Source organism: Triticum urartu, chromosome 7A (assembly GCF_056163025.1).
Source record: "Triticum urartu cultivar PI428250 chromosome 7A, HENAU_Tu73, whole genome shotgun sequence".
Classification (NCBI taxonomy): Eukaryota; Viridiplantae; Streptophyta; class Magnoliopsida; order Poales; family Poaceae; genus Triticum; species Triticum urartu.
Window position 1 is genome coordinate 83,476,317 of NC_141879.1, and position 22,630 is coordinate 83,498,946.

General features: G+C 43.7%; 2 protein-coding genes and 1 non-coding gene across 6 annotated transcripts; 1 reads left to right on the forward strand and 2 right to left on the reverse strand.

Annotated features, from left to right (window-relative positions):
* Nucleotides 1–4,810: 4,810 nt before the first annotated feature.
* Nucleotides 4,811–14,459, forward strand: LOC125518715 (DNA repair protein RadA-like protein). Of its 4 annotated transcripts, none has more exons than XM_048683544.2 (16): nt 4,811–5,652; nt 5,781–5,836; nt 7,097–7,155; nt 7,347–7,418; nt 7,572–7,655; nt 7,886–7,993; nt 8,343–8,405; nt 8,500–8,580; nt 9,793–9,858; nt 10,818–10,973; nt 11,516–11,593; nt 11,830–11,868; nt 12,249–12,331; nt 12,545–12,617; nt 12,862–12,949; nt 13,993–14,131. In XM_048683544.2, the coding sequence occupies exons 1-15, from the start codon at nt 4,925–4,927 to the stop codon at nt 12,943–12,945; spliced, it is 1,830 nt and encodes a 609-aa protein (XP_048539501.2). In that variant the 5' UTR covers nt 4,811–4,924; the 3' UTR covers nt 12,946–12,949; nt 13,993–14,131. The 4 variants fall into 4 exon arrangements, 3 of the variants coding, with proteins under 3 accessions (XP_048539501.2, XP_048539502.2, XP_048539500.2); XR_015611416.1 differs by having other exon boundaries at nt 4,812–5,652; nt 12,859–12,949; nt 13,993–14,027; XM_048683545.2 differs by lacking the exons at nt 12,862–12,949; nt 13,993–14,131 and adding an exon at nt 12,695–12,852 and having other exon boundaries at nt 4,812–5,652.
* Nucleotides 14,460–15,304: 845 nt separating this feature from the next.
* On the reverse strand, nt 15,305–15,458 carry LOC125526070 (U4 spliceosomal RNA). Its single transcript, XR_007291538.2, has one exon. It is a non-coding gene; the product is annotated as a U4 spliceosomal RNA (small nuclear RNA).
* A 545-nt stretch (nt 15,459–16,003) lies between these two features.
* LOC125518716 (ATP-dependent 6-phosphofructokinase 6-like) lies at nt 16,004–20,697 on the reverse strand. The gene is made up of 14 exons (XM_087536471.1): nt 20,281–20,697; nt 19,764–19,810; nt 19,633–19,672; nt 19,454–19,516; nt 19,236–19,373; nt 18,631–18,789; nt 18,428–18,481; nt 18,132–18,200; nt 17,913–18,042; nt 17,318–17,358; nt 16,983–17,204; nt 16,807–16,852; nt 16,578–16,732; nt 16,004–16,486 (listed from the first exon to the last, which is right to left on the reverse strand). The coding sequence occupies exons 1-14, from the start codon at nt 20,386–20,388 to the stop codon at nt 16,274–16,276; spliced, it is 1,485 nt and encodes a 494-aa protein (XP_087392597.1). The 5' UTR covers nt 20,389–20,697; the 3' UTR covers nt 16,004–16,273.
* Between the last annotated feature and the right edge of the window lie 1,933 nt (nt 20,698–22,630).

Consider the following 22,630-nt stretch of genomic DNA (forward strand, 5'->3'; position numbering starts at 1 on the left):
ACCTTCAAAGCCACCAACTTCTTCTTCCTGCATTAACAAACTAGACAAGCCTTCCGCATATGGCAACGAAGTGACAAGGGATGGCAAAATCCCCTAGTTGGATGGAAACCATCTGCCACCTGAGAATTGAGCCAAATTAAGTTTAACCTTACCATTCCTGCTAAAGGAGCCAGCTGATCAGAACATCTTTACCCTTCCAAGAATAGAACCCGCGTTTGTTGCACTGGAGCTTGCCTCGTCCAATGCTATCAAGTCGCCATGCAAACCCTAGTCCACAACGGGACATGTCACCCAGCTCAAGCCTATCACATGAGACGAGAGCCAAATGATCGTCATGAACAAGGAGAAAACCCATGGTCGCGATACCACTGAGAGGAGGGAAAACCTTAGACTTACGTCGGGGAAAACAAATATGTAAACTCTTTTTTATGATGCATACTAATATGGGTTTATATACCTTTTTTAGAAAACTCCACTCGAACTTATGGGTTTATATACCTAGATCCGCCAATACATCTATCGTACTCAATTCAGCGTAAGCTAGTTTCTTCTTTCTTTGAAAGCCTATTGGCGCTTTAGCCCGGGCGCAGCTATGCCTCACTTTATGCGAGACGGTACCTTGGCTCGCCTATAGGGAGCTAGTAGTGGATCGGCCCAGCAACCATGTGGGATTGTCATGCCGATGTCACGCACGTTTCCTTTTTCTGTTTTACACTTGTTTATATTTTGGAAATATTAAATACATATATTACAGAAAATTAGTTTTGTTAGTTTTTTACAATGTTCATCATACGTTAAAACATGCACATGCATTGTAAAACAATGCTCAACTTTTAGAAAATATCTGTACCATCAAAAAAATGTATGCGACTATCAGTAAATGTTCCAAGTTCTAAAAATGTGTTTGACATTTTTCTAAATGTTATACAGTGTAAATTAATTTTCATGTAATTCAATATAAAATCATACCATTCAAAAAAATCATTACATTCAACGTTTGAATTTTTTTAGCATGCATTCAAGAAATACTTAACAACATTAATCATGTGTTTAAAAAATATTAAACATGTACATAAGATGTTTTAGATGTATAGAAAAAACATACAATGTGTATGAAAAAAGTAGATATCAAAACATATATTTAAAAAACTATTAATCATGTCCTTAAAAAATGGTAAACGTGTACAAAAAATGTTTGTGATGTATATGAAAAATGTATGATGTGTATGAAAGACATGTGTTAAAAAATTTAAACAAGAAAAATAAGAAGATGAAAAATACCAAAAAACACAGACAAAAAAAAAATAAATCCGATGCAAAATAGTGAAACCCCAATAAAGAAAACCACAAACATAAAACTCACGCGACAGCTACCGTCCGGTTCCAGCCCAGTAAGTCCGCGCCAGAAGCGAGACCTCGCAGCGGGCGAGAAATAACTCTGGCGCTTCAGGTCGAAAAGATACACGTTCTGCGGGCCCAACCAACCGACGGCAGGTGTAAGAGCCGAAACCCCCCGTCGGGACCTCCTACATTTTTCTTTCCAAATAATAACATTCACGCGCGTGGCATTTTTACACATCGCTCACACGCCTTAATCCATGTTGCTTCTGTTTTTGCACGAATCCTAAATAAATCTGTTAAAATATGAGTGCCACGTGGCATCATCGTGTGCGTGGGAGTTGGAAAATTCGCCCACACGTCCCGCAGCATGCGGTTTGCCAGCTGCGCTGACCTAGTCCACGTGCGCGTGGGCGAACTGCTTTTCGTTCACACAATACTCATATGTTGTTGGATGGCAACTGCAGTTGCATGTAGGTGGCAACTAGGTAAACACACATGGTAACTATGATTCGTTGCTAGACGGCAACTGCAGTTGCGTGTACATGGCAACCAGATAAACACACATGATAACTGTGATTAACCATACATAACAACTATGATTGGACCACACGTGACAACTAGATAAACACACGTGGCAACTATTGTTTAACCATGTGTGGCAAGTAGTTAATCAGACACGGTAACTATGGTTTGATTACACACGGCAACTAACATAAATTCGACATAGCAACTATAGTTAACCAAAACAGAAAGAGTTGTCATACTTTTACAACTACATTTGCCATCCCTGACAACTACATTTGTCATTCCGGATGGCAACTAAATCGTCATCCTGCGGGTACCTAACGTAGCTGCCTAGAACGTGGAGGCACATTTACTTCATGCCACACATGTGGGGTGGGAATGAATAGTATTTGTTGGACGTATGGCACGAAATAGCTTCGTCTAAATGTGTGAACAATTCTAATACTCGCCCACACATAACCCGTGTAGGTTGCCTCCTACTCACACCACACATGATATGTGAGCGAATATTTAGTATACCACACATGTAGTTTTTTTTTTGTGGCGATAGACGCGGCGGAAACCAGTGAAGTGGGCACCCCCTCCCCATGTGCGAGGCAGCGCATGTGCTGGGCGGGAAGCTACCTTGTTTTTCTATTTTCTTATTTTTTTCTGTTTTAACTTTTTTCCTTTATAAAATAATTCAGGATTTAAAAAAGTTATGATTTTGGAAAAGATGTTCATGGATTCAAAAAATGTCCATGACTTAAAAAATATTCCGGAAATGATAAATGCTCATAGATTCAAAAAAACATGAGTTTCTAGAAAATGTTGACAATATTCAAAAATTGTTCGAAAATTTCAGAAAAAAATCTTCACAAACTTATAAAAATGTTTCCAATTCTCTAAATATTCATGAACAGAAATAATATTAGTAAAAAATGATTCTGAATTTCAAAAATTGATCCTAAACATATATGGAATTTCAAAAAATGATCCTAAACATATATGGAATTTCAAAAATTGTTCGTGAATTTGAAAATGTTGAAGATTTTTTAAAAAATTCACAGTTCATACAATGTTCATGAATTTAAAAATACTCATGATTTCAATACAATGTTCATGATTGCAAAATATGTTCACAAGTTTGAAATATGTTCGCAAAAATTTAAAAAAGAAAAAGCAAAAGAAAAATAAAAGAATAAAAAGGAAAATAAAAAGGAAAGGAAAAAACAAAAAAAGGGAAAAAGAAAGAAAAAGATGAAAGGAAGACAAAAACCCGGTCCAGGGTTGGTTCTAGAACCTTCCAACTACCGGTCAAGATAAAATTCAGAAATGGGCTGGCCCATACGAATAGCGGGTGAGGGGTTACGCGCTAGGTCACTAGAACCGGCGGAATAGAAGTGGACGGGTCGGGTCGTAAGGATATCTTCAACGACAACCTAACCAGACACCGCATTTGTGATTTGTCCCCTATAAAAAAATTGCGGAGAAGGGGGATCAGTCCACGTTCCTCATCTCTGGCCCGTCGTGAGCCCCGAAAAATGAAGCTTTGCCTCCTCTGCAGTCATAAGCGTCAAGAAGTCAAGTTATCCGCCTCCGTGTCACCGACCAGCGGCTAATCGGCCGACGATGTTGAGGCCGCCAAGATTAGCTTCAACAGGAAGGGAGGAACGGTGGCCTTCATGTGATACAAGCTTAGGAGACCTCTTGTGCGTTACTCTTCCTTATTGCCGACGACGCTCGTGGACGTGCCGACTTCTTGGTCGTGGCGGTGGGACGCGGCCGAGCTGGCGACCTAGTCTTCGTCCTCACTCTTGCCAAACACTTTTATCTACTGCCTCGTCCATCTCCTTGTAGGCGGCCTCTAAATCCGCCTGGTATTGGTGGTAGCGCCAGCGCTCACGGCGGATGTCGTAGGCAAAGTGATAGGACTCGAGCAGAGCCTCCTGCTCGGGCACGTCCACGTCCGGCGCAAATAGGCGTGCCGACAGTGAGTAGCTCCTCCGTCCGTCGCTGCTCGTCGAGGAGGCAGAGGTTGTAGGCATGGTCGGCCTGCGCTTGCCACAATGTGACCTTCAGGTCCTCCAGCACGATGTCCATGTAGCGAGCACGGGCCTTGCCCATGGTGATGCCGACATTGGCCGGCGCAGACAGTGGCACCGGCTCGTCGTCAACCGCCTCTGCCATTGGCGCGTCCGCAACGCCGGCCTCTGGTGAGCTCGTCCGTCTAGCGCCCTGCCAACCAGCAGTAATGGCGACGATCTCCTTCTTCTGTTCGAACGAGAGGCCGTCCCATAGGGCTTTGGAGCTCGAGGAGGTCATGGCGGGTATGGCGCGGTGAGGGATAAAGAGCGGAGGAGGGTGGATGGATGCGGTTGTGTTTGCCGACCTGTGGGGGTTAAATAGCGGGCATAGGGCATGCCAGATGGCGAGGTCCTTAATGGTGGGCGGCAGACGGACGGACGAGTGGCACCGGAGTAGGTTTCTCGGCAACCACGCACGCTTAATGGAGGGAGGTGGACGAACTGGTGCTGTTTGAATGCAAAGAGACGGAGTGTGCATCAGGACGCAACAACACTTAGTCGGCGCGACACTTCAATGCCGGCTCTAGTGATAGGTCACCTCCGCTCTGGGCCGGCATGGATGTGATGCTGACCAAAGTCGGGCGAAACGTAGCCGGGGAGAGAGAGAGGGTTTTTTGGTGCGCCAGGTTAGTTAGACGCGCGCGTGGCAGTTGTCCGGAAGCCCGTAAAGCCCCCTAGTTTGTCTCCGATTTGCGAGAAAAGGTTTATCTGGACCTTCGAGCGGACCGATGCAGAACCGCATAGTAAAACACGTCTAAACCGCGCGGTGAGACGGTTGCGGGCGTTTTCGTGGATCGGCGTTCGAGATGTCCTAAGTAGTTATACGAAAGTAAAATGAAATTACGGGGAATATAATAGTGTTCCCCTTTGTGAAATTTCTTTCCCTTCGCCCGCCGCTCCCCCTCCTCCACTTTCCCCGCCGGCGCGCCGTGTTTCCGCCCCCAAACCCCCTCAAAACCCTGCGAAAACCTCCTACGTCCCCTTCCCCTTCCATGCTCCGCACCACCGCCGCGATGCTCCCGTCCCCCTCCTCCCTCCGCGCGTTCCTGCGCCTCTCCAGCCGCGGCCCCCTCCCCCTCCCCCGCTTCCGCCCGCTCCCGAGCCCCGCGCTCCTCCCCCACCTCCGCCCCCTCTCCTCCTCGCCCAAGCCCGCCCGCGACCCCCTCGCCCCGCCGGAGCCGCTCTCCTCGGCCTTCGCCGCCGCCGCCGCCAACCCCGAGGCCCCCGCCGACTCCGACCCCGACTCCGACTCCTCCTGGGGCGTCTTCGACCCCGTCGCCGGCCGCATCGTCCTGCAGGCGCACCCGCCCCCTACCCCTCCCCCTTCCAGCTCCGACCGGGAGGAGGACGAGGATGAGGAGGAGGTGGTGGAGGTGAAGCGGAAGGCGAGGCCGAGCGGCGGGAGGCGCGAGCCCAGGTGGGCGGACGTGGCCACCGCGAGGAGGGCCGCGGGGAAGGGCGGCAAGGCGCCGAGGGTCTCGTACGTCTGCAGCAACTGCGGGGACGGCTTCTCGCAGTGGTGGGGCACCTGCCGCGGCTGCCAGGCCGTGGGGACCCTCACCAAGTTCTTCCCGGGGGCCGCCGACTCCGCCGACGCCGACGCCGAGGGGTCGCACCACGCCGGCCGCTCCTGGATTCGGCAGAAGAGCAAGGAGATGGTGCCCAAGAAGCTCCGGGAAGTCACCAAGGGGTTTGACCAGGCGGGCTGGCGCATACCGCTGTAAGGTTCCTCGCCCTCAGTCTGAATTTGGAGGAATGCTGGCTTCCTTGTTTTTAGTTCTCTGAACTGCCGTGTAGATAAATTGTGTCAAAATGTTCAGATTGATGAATTATTTGTTTACTCACCAGGCCAGGGACCTTTGGAAATGAAATTTCTCGGGTGCTTGGAGGTGGCGTCGTTCCTGGTAAAACATCACTCTAACGTCTTTGGTACTGGTTGAAAGGAAACTTGGTGTAGGATCAGTCAAGGGATCGTATCTGTATAGATTCAGAACTGTGACATACTGACATCCATCATGCAGTTCTACCAAAACTTTCAGATTGCTTAGGATACCCATGTCTCATCAAATACGGTGTCAGTCAGATAATGCTTTTCAATATACATGTTATTTTGCCTCTCAAAATTGGCCTCAGAGTGAAGCTGACCGTAACACATAGTGAAAATAGACTACCGAGCACTGCCATGTGCTCATAAGCTCTTAGCTCTCTACTTTTACATTCTTTCCATTCCGAGACTATTTTTATCTTGCAATATTGCTTGATTTGGCTTGGAACGCGCATCTTCTGCCTACATGTTGCACCTGGTCTAGATTCTTGCTGTTCCATTCTTCTTACTCAGTTTGTCTGCTGAAATAAGTTTCAAGTTTCAGATAACATGTTGGACATGAATATTCAGTAGTTACTGATAGACATAACCCTATATTTTGCCCCTGCTTGCTCTAAGCCTCTAACCTGGACGCTGTCTGCATACACGATGTGCCACATTGGCACATCCCCATGGGTCCTCCAAACCAGCCACAGCCTCCCCTTTCCTTCCACTCCCTGTATATTTCAGCCACAACCCCTCAACTGAATCTCCTCCCCATCTTTTTGAGTCCAGAATCAGGTACCTACCTCTGCTCCTGCACATTTTCATTCATACGAGAATGCAAATTAATGGTTCATGTGTGTTTGCAAACGATGGCTACCAGCCTACCACTACAATTATATTTAAATCTTGGGAAAACAATGAAACTTTATGTTTCAACTCAGTTTGTAGCTAATGCCCTGACTTTTTCCATGGATCAGATGCTGGCTTTAGTCGTTCCAATTTGTGGTTTTCGTCATGGTCTGAATTGAATATAAGCACTAGGGGTTGGTAATTTATTACCAGAAGGATGTTGTAGTTCTATGTGATTTTTGGTTGTAGATCGCCAGATTGTAACTAATGAAAGATTGTTGTGAAACCCAAGCAACATAAAAGTTCCATACGGTTTTTGTGTGAGCTTGAGCCCACTACATTTGCTTCCGATCTCGTGTCATTCCATTTTTATATTACATTGAATCATTGACCATGTCCAGGAAAAACTGCACCTCATGTGTTGCATGAAGCTTTCTGTGTTTCATGGCATCACTGCATTACCTACTGTTTTTCATTGTTGGCCATCACACATGTGCTTTTGCAGGCTCCTTGGTTTTAGTAGGTGGGGATCCAGGTGTTGGCAAAAGTACATTGATGCTACAGGTAAAGATACACATCTGGCTATTAATTGTTACATTGGCATGCCTTTTCCTGTGTTTTCAACCCATTAATTCCCTGCATGCGGTTATCTACTTATACTTGTGAATTTTAAAGTTGATGTAATTACTCTACATTTTGGGATTTCTGCACCTAATTATTTAACTTTGGAATCTGACAACATTTTTTCTATGTAGCTTGCTTCTATTGTATCTGAAGGTTCCGAGGACCATGGGTCTTCTCCTGTTGTGTATGTGTCCGGTGAGGAGGTTGGTTATAGCCTTGTCCAATCTCCATCATCTGCACGTTCTAACTGTTTTGTGTTATTGTTGACAAAAACTCCATGGACTGATCCATATGACACTCTTATGATTAGCTATTATCCTGAACATTTTTTGATTAAATTGTGACTTTATCCGCAGAGCATTGAGCAAATTGCAAATAGGGCTGACCGGATGAGTATCAAGTCTAAAGATTTGTATCTATACTCTAGTACAGATATTGAGGTAATATTATTTATCTGGCATCATTTATGTACTCATTTTCTTAGGTTCATTGACCTTTGTTTTAAGGAAACACAAACATGCTAGAATAAGACGTTTCATATTTCATATCTTGTGATTTGAGATTTTTTACCAGCTGAAAATCAAATAATTTTTATCTTGGCCTCTTGGGAGAATCTTAGGAGACAGATTCATAATTGATGAGCTATTGATGTCTCTCACTTGTTCAACAGGATATCTTGGACAAAATCCAGCCATTATCTCCAAAAGCTCTTGTTGTTGATTCAATTCAGACAGTTTATCTATCAGCGTTTGCTGGAAGTGCTGGGAATCAAGTGCAGGTGTTTCAACCAGTACATTTAAGATTATTTTCTTACTACATTTTGAGTTCATTGAGAGTGGCATTTATAGTAGTTTTTCCTATCTTGTTGACTCTCCAATTGTCCAATTCAGCTCAACCAACTTCATGAGTACATATCATGGTAGCTGATCCTGGAGAACTTGACCCATTTTCTGAATTTTGGTATTGAATCTAGTAACAAATTATTTTTATGAACTAGGTTACAGATTGCAAACCAAATATTATTTAACATAAATTGTGGTACTGAGCGTGATATATAAGTCTTACAAATGCTCATATTCATATCTTCGCTTGCTGAAAATATCTCCTATTTTCCGTGTGGAGCATAGGTCAAGGAATGCACATCTGCCTTGTTAAGTTTTGCAAAAATGACAAATATCCCTGTTTTCCTGGTGAGTGACACACTGCGATATATTTATTCTATGTCCTGCAAAAATGGGCGATTATGTTTCCTTGATTATGTTTTCTCTCTTTCTCTTCCTCTAGATTGGACACGTCACAAAAACTGGTGATATTGCTGGCCCTCGTGTTCTAGAGCACATAGTAGATGTTGTTTTGTATATGGAGGTTGGTAAATACTGATTTATCATACATGTTTTTGCTTGGTAATATTGGAAGATTGTTTTAGAATTTTCATATAACTTTGTAGATTATACATGTGTATGCATCAATTTTTTTGTTCTGCCTGGGAATGTGTCTCTTTTGGCGATACATGCTGGGGAATGCCTTAAATATAATTGTTTTATTATGAAGGATCTTTAAGCTCACAATTCCTGTTAAAAAGTTACTAAGAGCAGTAATTGTCTACCAAAAAAATCCTTTGTCCACATTATTAACACCCAGGTGATAATTGATGAAATTTTCTTTAAAGAAAATTCAAACAATCATGAATTGGCTGAAAGAAATTAATCATATACCAACAAGAGTTTTCCTCCCTTTTTTCAGAGTTGCGCAGTTGACATAGCATGGCAAATCACAAAAACCACATTGTGTTCTCTTTATCGTTGAAACACAACTTGTTCTAGAATCTTGAGTCTTCTATATGGGTGTTGAAATGAGATAGGGATCCTATGCAGTGGTGAGTAAAATCAATGGAATTGCATCATAGTGAATTTTCTTCACTGATGCAGGAACTGATTCCCAAGTAGGAGATATTGGCTGAGACCTTGTAATTATTTATATGTGCACCACCGTAACACTAAATGCATTGAGCTGTGATCCGAATTTGTTTCCTTTTGCGCTAGGAGGTGTGCTTGTACATGAAGTTCTTTTTTGTCCCCTATACATTTGCCTGCCGTAGACCGTGAGGTCAACAAGTAGATAATATAGGAAGAGACTCATTGTAAGATCCTACTTTAATATCCTCACATATTGTTTCCCCCCTTTGCACGATCGTGATTTGTCCTTGCAAGGGTTTCCACATTAAATGGTGTCTCGCCTATTCTTCGGACCATCTTCCATTCTCTGCATATTTCACTAACAAAAACATCAATCTTCATTTTTGTCATTGCCTCCATACAATGTTCCAGGTCATTCAGCCTTTGAGAAATGTAATACTCCCTCCGATCCATATTAGTTGTAGCTCAAACGGATGTATCTAAAACTGAAATACATCCAGCCTTTGAGCGACAACTAATATGGATCAGAGGGAGCACTATTGTTTATCACTAATAAGGTGTAAAATGTGTATATTTCTAAAAACCGTGCAACTTTACTCTTTTTATGCAAGTTCATGTATTATACAGTGCAAGCCTAACAAGCTTGCTGCTCTTCTTTCAGGGAGAGAGATGCTTATCTCATCGACTGTTACGGTCGGTGAAGAATCGTTTCGGCTCAACAGACGAGGTATATGTAATCCCCCCCACCCACACACATACTTGTCAAATGCAATGCATTTCTTATCTTATTGTATTGTATAAAAAGCATCTGTGTTGGATTTATCTGTCCTGTTATTCTTAAGGTATTGCTTTCTTTGTTGCCTATTATCTTCCGATGTGATATTCTAGTTCTGACGGCTAGTAATATTTCGTCTGCATGGTTAGGATTTTTTTTCTGTAACACTTCCTCCAGCCAAAAAGGTGTTGCTCTAGATAAAAATAAGATCGTGGAAGATCAGCAAAATGGCCCCTTCCTGATTCTGAGTGGATGCAACATGTTTATTCAGCAAATCCTAGAAGATAGTATTCACGGACCTGTCTAATGAAATTGACTTTACTTTTTTATGACGACAGCAAAATCTACTATTGTTACTGCTATGCATTTTGAAAGCACTTCTCAATTTTGGATGTACGGTTAGTTAAAGGGAAATAGTTCGTTAGCAGCATCTTTGTTCAAGCCATAACAGCATCTAACTGGGATCTTTTATGTCTAAATAGCCGCCCCCACTAACTATTTTAAAGCACATGCAACTATGCCACCTCATTCTCTCTCTCTTTCTCAAAAAAAAAAAAACCATGACACCTCATCACCTGAATAAGCTTCAGAAATTAAGTGCATGCATGCATGTGTCCTTCATACTCGTTTTCTTCTCCCACACGTATGTTTTTTTAACTCTCTACCGGTAACTGAGTGCACATCTGATGTGATCAAACATATGCAATAGATTACTAATTGGAATATTCATGTTCATATAATCAAATCTTGTGGAAATTTATTGCAACCAATTCCCGTGGCAACACGTGGGGTGTCGTCTAGTCACGAGTTAGTAAAGATTCTTGCAACAAACTGGATTCTACTGCACCGCACATCAGCCGCAAACTGACCCTAAAGCAAATGTGTGCCACTTATGCCTTTTTTTTGGCCAGCTTGGTGTATTTGAAATGTCAGAACACGGTCTGCAAGCTGTTCTGAATCCCAGTGAGATGTTCTTAACTGAGCATGACTCTGATTCTGAAATACTGGCTGGGCTTGCTGTAGCTGTTGTTTTGGATGGATCCAGAACCTTCGCTATTGAAGTTCAGGTACTCGATATGATATCATTCTTGAGTTGTGATTTATTTTCTTTCCAACAATTCATATTGTTTATTTTGTTCTCATAGCATAATGTTGTGTTGAACTTAATTTTGTCAAAATGGAACTTGTCGTTTGCTGTTAAGGTTTTTTGGTATAGGATGTAATAACAGTAAGGAAACTTAAGAAATAATTGTGTTATCAACTAGACTCGCTGTTTTGGAACTTGTATCAGTCTTTTAAATTGGGCATGTGGTACTGCAGCTTTGCTCATAAGCTAGCTAGTTGCATGAAGCTTGAATCAATCTGTTAAATAGGCCGCATACTCCCTACAAAAGCTTTGTTTATAACGTTTTTGTCATTTCACTCTATGTTGGACCTTGTGAGGACCATTTGGACCATCTGGGTACTCTGGATATTGCAGCTGAGTTGAGACCATGGAATGTAAAATTAATTTGCTCGAGACTTCCTTCAGCGTTGCTTCGAATAAAATTTCACCTTTCTTTTGCACATTTTAGATTGCAGTTCAAGAATTACAAGTGTTGTTTTTCAGGCACTGTCTGTTCCTGGTTCTCTTGGTCAAGGAAAAGTTGTTGGCACAAAGTCAAAAAGGGTTGAGATGATAATATCAGTAAGCACTTAGTAGTTTCCATAGTACTTCCATCCTATAAAGCATTCTGCCCTATAGTGTATGTCTAAAGTAAATATACATATAAGATCCAGCTGGATCGGCAGTATTCCCAGATTAGATAAGGCAGATGGATAGTGTTGCAAGCTTATTCTAGCTCCGCTAACCCAGCATTTTGGTGATAGAGCTGCAGAAATAAAACAAATAATGCCAACTAACCTCTTTTCTCAACCCTACAGGTTCTTATGAAGCAGGCAGGTCTAAAACTTCAGGATAATGTAAGCTCAGTTCCTGAATCTTAGCTCTTTCTAGTTGCATGCAAGGTTTCCTTGTTAATTTAGAGACACAATCAGTAAGCTGGTGTCATGTGTAGGCTGGTTAGTTGCTTGATTGGCCTTTAAAAGACTTGATGAGCTAATTTGCACCAACATTCTGCCAAGCCACATATGTGCTCTGGTAGGGGCATTGAGACAAATGCTGGTGTGCTCTAAATTATTACATGGATGACAGTGGCCTATCTGTAGCAAATTTTATTGACACTTTCCGTACTGTGCCAGGATTTGGGTCAATCTTGACTATAAATCAATCTTTTAGACGTTCTGTTTCCAGCTTTGTTCCCAGATTCTGATTCTGGTACTATTTTCTGTTTGCCATGCAGGTTATTTATCTGAATGTGGTCAGTGGGTTCGAGCTGACGGAGACTGCAGGAGATCTGGCCATAGCAGCTTCGATTTGCAGCAGGTCATTCCTTTTGTGGTTTATGTTTTAGAGGTCTTAAGTACTCCCTCCGTCCCATAATATAAGATGGTATTACATCCAATATGCTCAGTTGGTATAAGTACTGGACCTCCCTCCTTAAATACCTCTTTGCACATGCCCCTTGTGTTAGGGTCATGATGCAGATCTGTTTATCGAAGTAACTGTCGAAGTAACCCGTTTCCTCCTTGTTTTCAGTTTCTTGGAATTCCCTATCCCAAATGATATTGCATTTATTGGAGAGATTGGCCTTGGTGGTGAACTTAGAACTGTAAGTTTATACGTTTTTCTGCTTTGTGTGACCCTTGTTGGCTGTGAATATTCTTAGTTGGTACTTGCGGCTTATAGGAAAGAGCTTGTGTTTGACGAGGAAAATGTGCCTTTGGAAGATAATAAGGAAGATGTTAATTGGGAAACAGATCACCTATGTTATTTCCCCAAGCCTATAACAGTGCTTAGCAATTGTTATCTCCGACCATTTTACTGAAGCCAATAAATATTACTACCACCAGTAGATTTTGCAGAGCCATGGAGCTATTAACAGGTTCATAGGAGAAGTATGCCCCACTAACCATGTTCCAGCAACTACAGTGCCCTGACCCGGTAAACAACTTAATTAGCATTTTCCCCCCTATATTGTGATAAGATATGGTTCCCGTGAAGAATTTGCAACGCTATTGAGTACCTGTAAGCCATTTATTGGCTTGTATGCTTCTCCTAATTATGCAAATGCATGTTACAATGGCTAACCTTTTGCTATACCTGATTATGTACTTTTCACTTATGGATTTCATACATGGCAGAAGTGCAAAATAAATCTTTTGGGCCAGGCAATTTACCATAAATTGTTTAAATGGATATTGGTTTGTAAACGCCGCAGGGGGGAGAAACCCCTGGGTCTTTAATTAAGCAGAGTGTGTGACAACCTGCCGTTGCGAGCATGGAGGCACGAACACGGGTGGGCAGGGGCGCATCAGCCCGCCTGTGTCAGCCGGGCTATGCCTCGGTCCACAATGCACAAGAAAACAATCTGTCCGTCATCATTTTGGACATTATTTTTGCTAGATGCATTTCATAGATACATTCCAAATAAATGCTAGTGAACTTCTGACCACCCATCAAATACTAGTATTGCTTGTTGTGTCAAGTGGTCATGCATAAACGAGGAACTCAAACTTTTGGAAGACTAATCTGCAATGTATGTGGACAACCTATGTTTTTAAGGCGACGCCTTACTGCCTTAGGGAGGGGGGGCGCTTTGGCGCCTAGGCGACGCCTAGGCGGGCGCTTTGGACGCCTAGGCGCCCAAAGCGGTCGATTTTCCAAAGCGGAGGGGGAGCGCTTCGACGCCTAGGCGTCGCCTTAGGGACGCTTTAAAAACATAGTGGACAACATGCATTAGTTTTATCACTGTCGCTCGGCCTGCAGAGAAATAAATCTATTTACTATTGGAAGTACACTCCTATGTGGCAACAATCCCCTATCACTTTGTTCATCTTTCAGTTTGCCCCATACACTCCAATTTTGCAGAAATTACAGAGAAATAATTTGCATTTGCTTATCCAATTTTATTGTCATGGTTGCTTGTTTATTATTTTTGCCTGATCTCTCCGTGTTCAAGTTTCTTTCATTTTTCCCTCTTTAAGGTGCCAAGAATGGATAAGCGGGTGATGGCTATCGCGAAGTTGGGCTACAGGAAATGCGTCGTCCCCAAGACTTCAGAGAAGCTGCTCAAACCTCTCGATCTCGATATCCAGATCTTGCCCTGCAACAACCTGAAGGAGTTCATAAACACAGTGTTCAGGCCCGAAGTATGATGTTACATTCTGACAGGGTGTGCTCTGCGTACAACTAGCTGATTGAATGACTGTAGGTTTTTAGCGTGCCTAGGTCCATTGGTCAAGGAACCACGGCTCACCATGCTTGCTGGTCACCACTCTATGCATGCTTGATGTAAATCTTTTTCATCCCATCCTGGTTATGTATATACTCCCTCCTTCCATCTATATAGGGTCTAATGCGTTTTTCAAGACCGCCTTTGACTATTGATAAAATTAATACTACATGACATGTATAATGTGAAAATTATATCATTGAAAGCTCCTTTCACATACGAATTTGATGATGTGCTTTGTGTAAGTTGCATGTCATATATTATTGTTCTAACATTTGGTCAAAGTTAGCCTCGAAAAATGCATTAGGCCCTATATAGATAGAAGGAGGGAGTAGTTCTGTTTGCCTTTGTGGCATGGGCTCAGGTTCCATGATGGTTGATAATGAAAGGTAAGGTAAGGAATCTTTTGTATTCCCTCTGTAAACTAATATAAAAGTGTTTAGATTAAATAGTGATCTAAACAGTCTTATATTAGTTTACGGAGGGTATATTAACCAGTGCCCTTGTTCTTGTCATTTTTGGGGCTTCTTTAGTTAACAGGATTTTACATACTTCGTGATGTGATGGAAAAGGAGTAGGAGTTAGATGTCATGATATGTAGAAAACCTACAGGACTGAAAACACAAGAATATGTGATAGGAAAAAGTTGTTTGATGGCGTTATAGGAACGAAACATGAAATTGCGTGAAGATTTGGATTTAGAGGAAAATCGTCGGAATTACATGCAAATGTAAAGGATCAAACTTGCTCAAGTGAACAGTAAATATGTACATGAAGCTTTATGATTTAACTGCTGACAAAGTAATAGAACAGGGCCCACATTGCTAAGTACCACTACCAAGAAGAACATCAACGAACTTCTGAAAAACATAAAACATTAGAAAATTCCCAATTCTGGTTTAAGCCAGAGGACTTATAAACACAAAAATAGTGTAAGTGCTAACTTGAACACAAAAGAATTTGTAAGTTGGCTAATTTAGTAAAAGCGAGCAAAGACAGACTACAAAGGGAATTAAGAATGTTTTTCTTAGCCACAAAATAAACATTTGATATTGAATTTGTAGGGCCTTGCCCTCTCCGAGGAGGAGAGGGAGCCCTTTCAGAAATTCTCAGTGACCCATGAGGGCCAAAGAGGGGGTTTGGAAATAGTTTTCAACCAGCAATTGACGCGCCTCGGTATTACCTCACTAGCTGCGTCATTGCCCCAAGCGCAAAGATGCCTTTTAACGTGCGCCCAAGGACCCTTCTTATACCCAGCTCCATCCCTGTCACCTCCCTTCCTGAGCGAGGTGGGACTAATCAGACAGGCAGCATCAACCAGCATACCTCACGGACGACCACCCTCGCCTGGGCCGCTTCTCTACTCGAGCCTCTTTCTATTGCACTGCACGGGAAGAGCATCGGCCCATGATGGTCCGATTAGATGAAAGGAATCGTATTCTCTCAACAACAAAAAAAAGGAATCGTATCGCTCAAAAACAATAGGAAGGAAATAGTCTGCATACGAGGAGGGTCCTTGCCAACGGTTTGCTTTTCGCTTCGTTTTACAAACAAAAAAAATCATTCAAAAATCATGCAACTCTACCTTTACATTTTCCATCTGTTCATCGCATGTTAGTGCATTTATTCTGCCTTGTATAAATAATGACCTTCATATATTGTTATTTTTTTGCAGGAGAATTATTATTTGTGCTTTACTTATTATAAACGGCAACAAAGGGAGCACCGTCTTTTGACATAAATGAGCAGAATAATGCCACTCATGTCACAAAGAAATCCGAAGTTGACGGGTATAATATTTGCCTGGTCAAGTTTCCATGAATGGTGGAGTTTTAAACCCGTAAAAATACCGACCATACCCTACCGGTAACTGGTCGAAATCGAGAGACTGAACCCTGTGCGACACAAACTGTGCATATTTATTTACCACTGGAAGAACTAACTAAAGCGTGACTTGGCAATTGGAAGAACCAACAAATACCACTGGCGGGTACTAATCGATGCGCACATAGCTATCAACCTGCATGGCGGCCTCACTTCACGCCATTGGGATTGGAAGGCAGGACCTTATCTTCGACCTTGGGGTTGGAAGGAGAGCCGTCCAATAGCTTGGCCGTCCTCTCGTCTTCGACCTTGGCATCATCGACGTCTTGCTTGCTGAGGAAGCTTGGCTGGTTGGTGGAGGAGAGAAGCCTTGCCCACATCCTGTCGGTTATCGAGACCTTGTTCTGCTTCTCCGTGATCCTCTGGAGTCGGCGGGTGAAGCGAAAAAACTGGTTATGGACGGCACTGGAAAAGTTTTAAATGCAACATTGTATTTCTGAATGCGGCGCTTACGTAGAAGGGAATGTAGCAGTGTCTGCCGTTTACTTGGCCGACGGTGAAACCAGTGTATCCAGCCATGGCTCCATGGACCACGCTGTGAGCCAGTAGTGTGCAATAGACATTATCCGATGCGTTGCTAGGGATGGCACGTATCATGTATGTAGGATCTGCAAAAGGCATGGTTGTCTGAAATTAAGCACCGATTTACTGTCAGACCAAGAAAGTTAGAGAAACAACTGACCTATGTACTTCAGATTTATGGTTGTCTTGTTTTTCTTGAAATGCTCCTGAATTTGCAAAATAAAAAATAGAACAAAACGGTGTCAGCTAGCGCGGAAAGGAGACACAAGAAGCGAAATGTCGAACCACACAAAGTAGACAAATGGAGGATGCAAAGTGAATTTCCAAGAGTCTCACATTTATCTTCTGAGACAACCAAAGACCAACATCAAGAAGCAGTGCGTTGCCAGAAGCATCTTGCCCCATTTCCTTCATGTTTTCGGCAATAAGTTTCTGTCCTGCACCCTCCGCAACGACAATGACCATATGGCCATTCTCCTTCAGCCGCTTTTCTATATATTTAAAGAGTCCACCTTCACCTTCCAGATAGAAAGGTGACTCCGGAATCAAGCAACAATCCTGATACACAGAAAATGTCAAAATGTGTGTTAGCTCAGTTGACATAATCAAGCCCTCATCTTGAGTGGAAAGGTACAATTAAAAGTTTCCACTTGCTGGAGAAGTTAATATACCACATCTCTGCTTGCTAGGGTGGCATAATGTGCGATGAAACCTGCATCAATAAAAATAGTAGTGGATCAAAATTATGGTATAGGAAAAAGAGTAAATGGGCAAACTTACATTATTACTGTCAAAGTTGCTACAGCACATAGGTATGTTCGGTTTTAAAAGTTGAAGTGTTGCATCCACAAACAGGGGGAACAAGCCAAATGCTACCCAAAAGAATGTGGAACACCCACAACCAGATAAGGTTACATATGCCAGCTACTGCCATGTGTTTTACTTGCAACAGCACGGAAAGTAGCACAAGACATGCATATGAATTAACAACAAAACTGAACAAGTTTTGTTTAGATTTCTTAAGAGTGGTAGATAACACTTAGGTTGTTAACATCAATAAGTAATACTAGTAGAACTTTACAGGAAACTGTTAATAACGACAATATATCTAAGAGTTCCAAAAGAAGCACTGGAATTTCTTTAAAGATGCTTATTTCAGAATATGTATTAAGAGGCAACTTTTTAAGCTAAATGTGTCAAAGGAGACAATTGGCTGATAGCATATCATATTGTGTCCAAGTATACAGTTGGCTACTATAAACTTACCACTGTATCGTCCCATGAGCTTTACAAGGCCTATTCCATTGTCAGCACTTCCAGCCTCTACATGAGCGGCATTTATGGCACGTTGAGCTTCCTCAACTGCGCTGTCGAAACCAAATGACTTATCAATTACCTGAAATAAGGGTAGCAATCCATTCAGGGATACAAAGAGAAGAATGCATTTTCACCATAATATCATTATAGCATGGAGCAGAGTATTACCGGGATGTCATTATCAATAGTCTTAGGAATGCCAGCAACAGCAACTTTGAGACCACGCTTTCTGACCTCCTGAGTTATGATTCATGTAAACAGTACACTTACAAACTTGTTTCAGCAAAAAAAATGTACGGTTGATTTAATATCAGCAGAAAAAAGTTACAATATACAGCTGATTTATATGCCATTTGATTCACTATAAGCTATAAAGGATATTATAACCGACAAAATGTTGAGAGTAAAAGCTCTAACTCAATCAGCTTAAAGAGAGCTTTCTTCTGGTTTATAGTTGAGCTTACTTCAAAAATCACTCCTGCGCCCCTTTGACTACCATCACCACCAATAACATACACCTGGAGAAAAAATGAGAGAGTGAAACCAACGCACAAGCTTACGATGTCTAGGTTTGAAATAACTTTTACTACTATAATGCATGGGAGGAACAAAGTGACCTTAAAACACAAAGAGGGAAAATAGTATAAATGGTGTTTCTTTACTTCACCTGATTTATACCACGGTACTGAATGCTATCAACAATCTTCATGGTGTCATGGCCTCCTCGTGATGAGCCAAGAATAGTTCCGCCCCTTTTGTGAATGTCATTTACACTCTTTGGAGTCAAGTCGATGGTATTGCGAGCGTAGAAACCTCTATACCCACCCTACACAAAAATAATAATAATATTAGAAGACAGAGAACCAATGTAATATCGATGTCTCTGCTTCTTGTGAGGCCATTGTTATTGTTTTTCTTATGATTCCTAATCCCACACGTCAAAAACGTACTGTAATCCGGTTTATAAGTGAAAATAATCTGCTACAGATGTACAGCATAATCAACATGACAAATTTGGTAGATTTTTTTCCGGCACTAGGTCTAATTATTGAATCCTCAAACTGGATAGATATCCATTATCCATACTTGGCTTTTGCATGATGCATCTTCCTGGATATCAGGTTGATGTGATTGGACAGTTGTAACAGAAATAATGAATGTGTATACCAGTTATTCCAGGATACAGAAAGAAGCAATAGAATCCAGGGGGGGGGGGGGGGGGGGATAGCTTCTTGGTACTGGACTTTGTGATGCAAATGAGAAGCAACTTACCTGAATCCCAAGTATCTTGGTGACACCGTACATGTCAGATAAGCCGCATACAATTTCCCTAATTACAGTATTAAGTCCAGGGCAAAGTCCTCCACAGGTGACAATGCATGCATGGACCTCGTCAGGTTCAAAATAGACCTGATGGAGACAAAGGCGAGGTTAGGGAAAACGATTTCTCGCTGTAGTCACTATGTGAGCATAAACACGGCATGCTATACCCTTTGGCGAGGTCCAGCACGACGGAAGTGGTTTCCTCTTGGGCCATCCTTGTGGACAACAATCTGCATTGAGCCATGCAAGACACCGAATCAAAATGAAGACCGTCTAAACCAAAGCACCTGTCATTTTGTTGACAGAAAGGAAACACGAGTTCACGGCGAATCTCCCAAGAACTCACCTTCTGGCAGACGGTGTCATCCGGGTTAACGAAGTACTGCCTGCAAACAACATATTTCATCTTGCAGTCAACAACAATGTGCAAAGGAGAACCAGGAGTGAGAACCCAGTTAGCAGCGAGTTCAGCCTTACTTGACAACAGAGTATGCAGTGTTATCTTGCAGTGGATTTGGGTAGGTCTGCCACATCAAACAACAAAACGGTCATCATCGAAGTAACATTGAGCTCAAAGATTCAACATATTTTCGTGTTTCCTCTGTGATTAATCAGAGGACACCTAAAACGGTGTCACAAGATAAGAAACAGAGGACAGAGGGAAAAGTTCAGCTGGGCGACCACTTTCAATGGCCATCGCTGTTCCAATCCCCAAACGAAAGTGCCCACGCCACGACGCAAATAGAAGTAACCAACAAAAGGTGGTACAGTATTTAATGACAAAAGGTAGATCGCGGAGAATCTTGATGAGATTCCACGTTCTGCCGCTTGGCAGCGTGATCCCGCGGCCGGCCAACTGCTCTGCTCCAACTGCTCCACATGCCGGCGATCCAGCGAGGCGGCGACCGGTCTGACCCCCCGGATCGATCCACGCACGCAGGAACACACACACTCCTCGCGGGACGGCCGGGCCGGGGCGGGGCGGGCGACTCACCGGGAGATCGGGGAGGTAGTCGGAGACGTGCGGCACGTCCTCGAGGACGTACCCGGCCTCGCCGGCCGCCAGCTTCGCCCCCGTCTTGGGCGGCGGAGTCCCGTCCATCGCGGGCGTCGCCCTCTGGCTCTGGGGCTCCCGCGCGGCGGTCGAGCAGGCGGTGCAGGTGCGGGTGCGGAGGTTCCCGCGGGCTGGGGACGGCGATTGGGGCGGGGCCGTTGCTGGGCCGGCCGGGGTCGGGGTCGGGGGTCCGGTGGGGATCAGCAGCGGCGGCGTCGGTCAGCGACGACGGCGCCATGGGGGGAAGCGGCCGCGGGGGAGGGCTCCATTGCGTTCGGATTGGGGCTGCTGTCTGGCGTGGCGGCGACGGCGACGGTGGCGACGAACGACGGGAGGGGGGGTAGGGGTGGGGAGGCGAGACTGGTTCTGTTTCTGTAGAGGCCGAAGAGTAGGGCGCAGGGCAAAGCGTTGGAGGACGAGGGGTGGACCGGCGGAGTGACACTTGTTGGTGGGGCCAGGCCGCGGGCGTGTGGGCCCGGCCGGATCGGTTCCAGCCGGGACTCGTCTGCCGCTTGTATCCTCCACCTTGCCCGACGCACGTAGACCCACAATCGTTTTTTCTTCTTCTTCTTCTTGCCCGTGATGAAGACCAACGGCATCTCCTTTCTGTGCGTTTCACGAATAAAACGGTACACGTACGAACGGAGGAGCTCATGTTCGACCTACGTCGCCGTCTCCAATCTCCATGTCCGGTCGGCACTACCAAAATGTACATAGTCCCTCCATTATTTATCCATTTTTTTTCTTTGACTAAAGTCAAACTTTGTAAACCTTAACCAAGTTTATAAAGAAGCGTATAAAGATTTACAATAACAAATTTATATGATGTGAAAATACACTCAATGAAGAATCTAATGGCATTGATGTGACGGTATCGTACTCTTTCGTTCCTAAATACTCCCTCCGTTCTAAAATAGATGATTCAACTTTGTATAAAGTTGAGTCACTTATTTTGGAACGGAGGGAGTATAAGCCTTTTTTTTATAAGGTTCTAATATGTACTGCACACGGAGTAAAATGAGTGAATCTACCCTCCAAATTATGTCTATATACATCCATATATAGTCTGTATTGAAGTCTCTAAAAGATCTTATATTTAGAAACAGAGAGACTATATGTTAATGTTTTTTTCTATAAACTTGATCAATTTTGTATAGTTTGACTTCGAAAAAAGATTATACGCGGAGTAAACAAGAACAGAAAAGCAAAACGCTACCGCACAAAGCCGCAAACCGCTCCGCCGAAACTTCCCCGTTGCACGACCACCGCCATCCCACGCTGATTCTGACCGATTCACTGCCACCATTTTGTCGGCCACCTCAAGCCTCGCCGTCACACCATCGAGCGAAATGACCACCACGACCCCCTCCGCCACCGCCAAAGCTCAAAATGCCGCCACAGATTCCCGTCGTTCCTCCGCTCATCCACCGGGCGAAATGGTCGCCGCACCAACATCAGCCGATGAGGTCGATTAAAGGACGGGGGCATCCAATCGATCGGGCGGCCACCGCCAAGCCGCGGCTCCATTCGACTCTCGGGTTGTGCAGCACCGCCGAAGTTGGTCGCACCCTGGGCTCCACTCAGGCCCCTTGTCCCTCCTGACACCATTCCTATGCGTCCGGGTGAGCTACGCTAGCCGGAGTTGAGCTCGGTGCCTCGACGACTGTCAGATCCGCCTCCCGGCCTCCCCACCATTGGATCCCTATGAGAAGTTGAATTTTAGGGGCACCAATTTTAGAGCATCTGTCACAGCATAAATTTTCTAGTGCCCAAAAATCTTCTCTCTCCTACCATACAATCATTTTAAGGTATTGACCGACGTTTACATCATCTGTTATAGATGTTCTTAGAGAATACCCCTTGAAACCTCCATGCATAGGTCGCTTTGGTGGAGCGCGGGGAACATGAGAGCGTGCTATTTGTCGTTTCCTAGTGTCGCGACACAGCACACAGCACAGATGCGCTTCATGCGAAGCATGGGCACGCGGGTGGAGCACAATGGTGATTTCCGTGAAGCATAAGTGTGCTTTGTTGCGAAGTACATGCTCCCACATAGTGAAGCACGTGCAACTAAAAATAAACAAAAATTATGCTCTAGATGTGCTACATCAGGTAGAACACGAGTGTGTTTGAAAATATGTTTAAGGCCTTATACAATGTAAAGTGCTTAAGGAGTGTTCGGTAAAATAAATTAATTTTTTCTTAAGCACCAGGGCTTATCTCTATAGAAAGGGTGCCTAATTAAGTGTATATCCTCCACAAATAAGCACTGTTTTATTTTTCTGAGTAC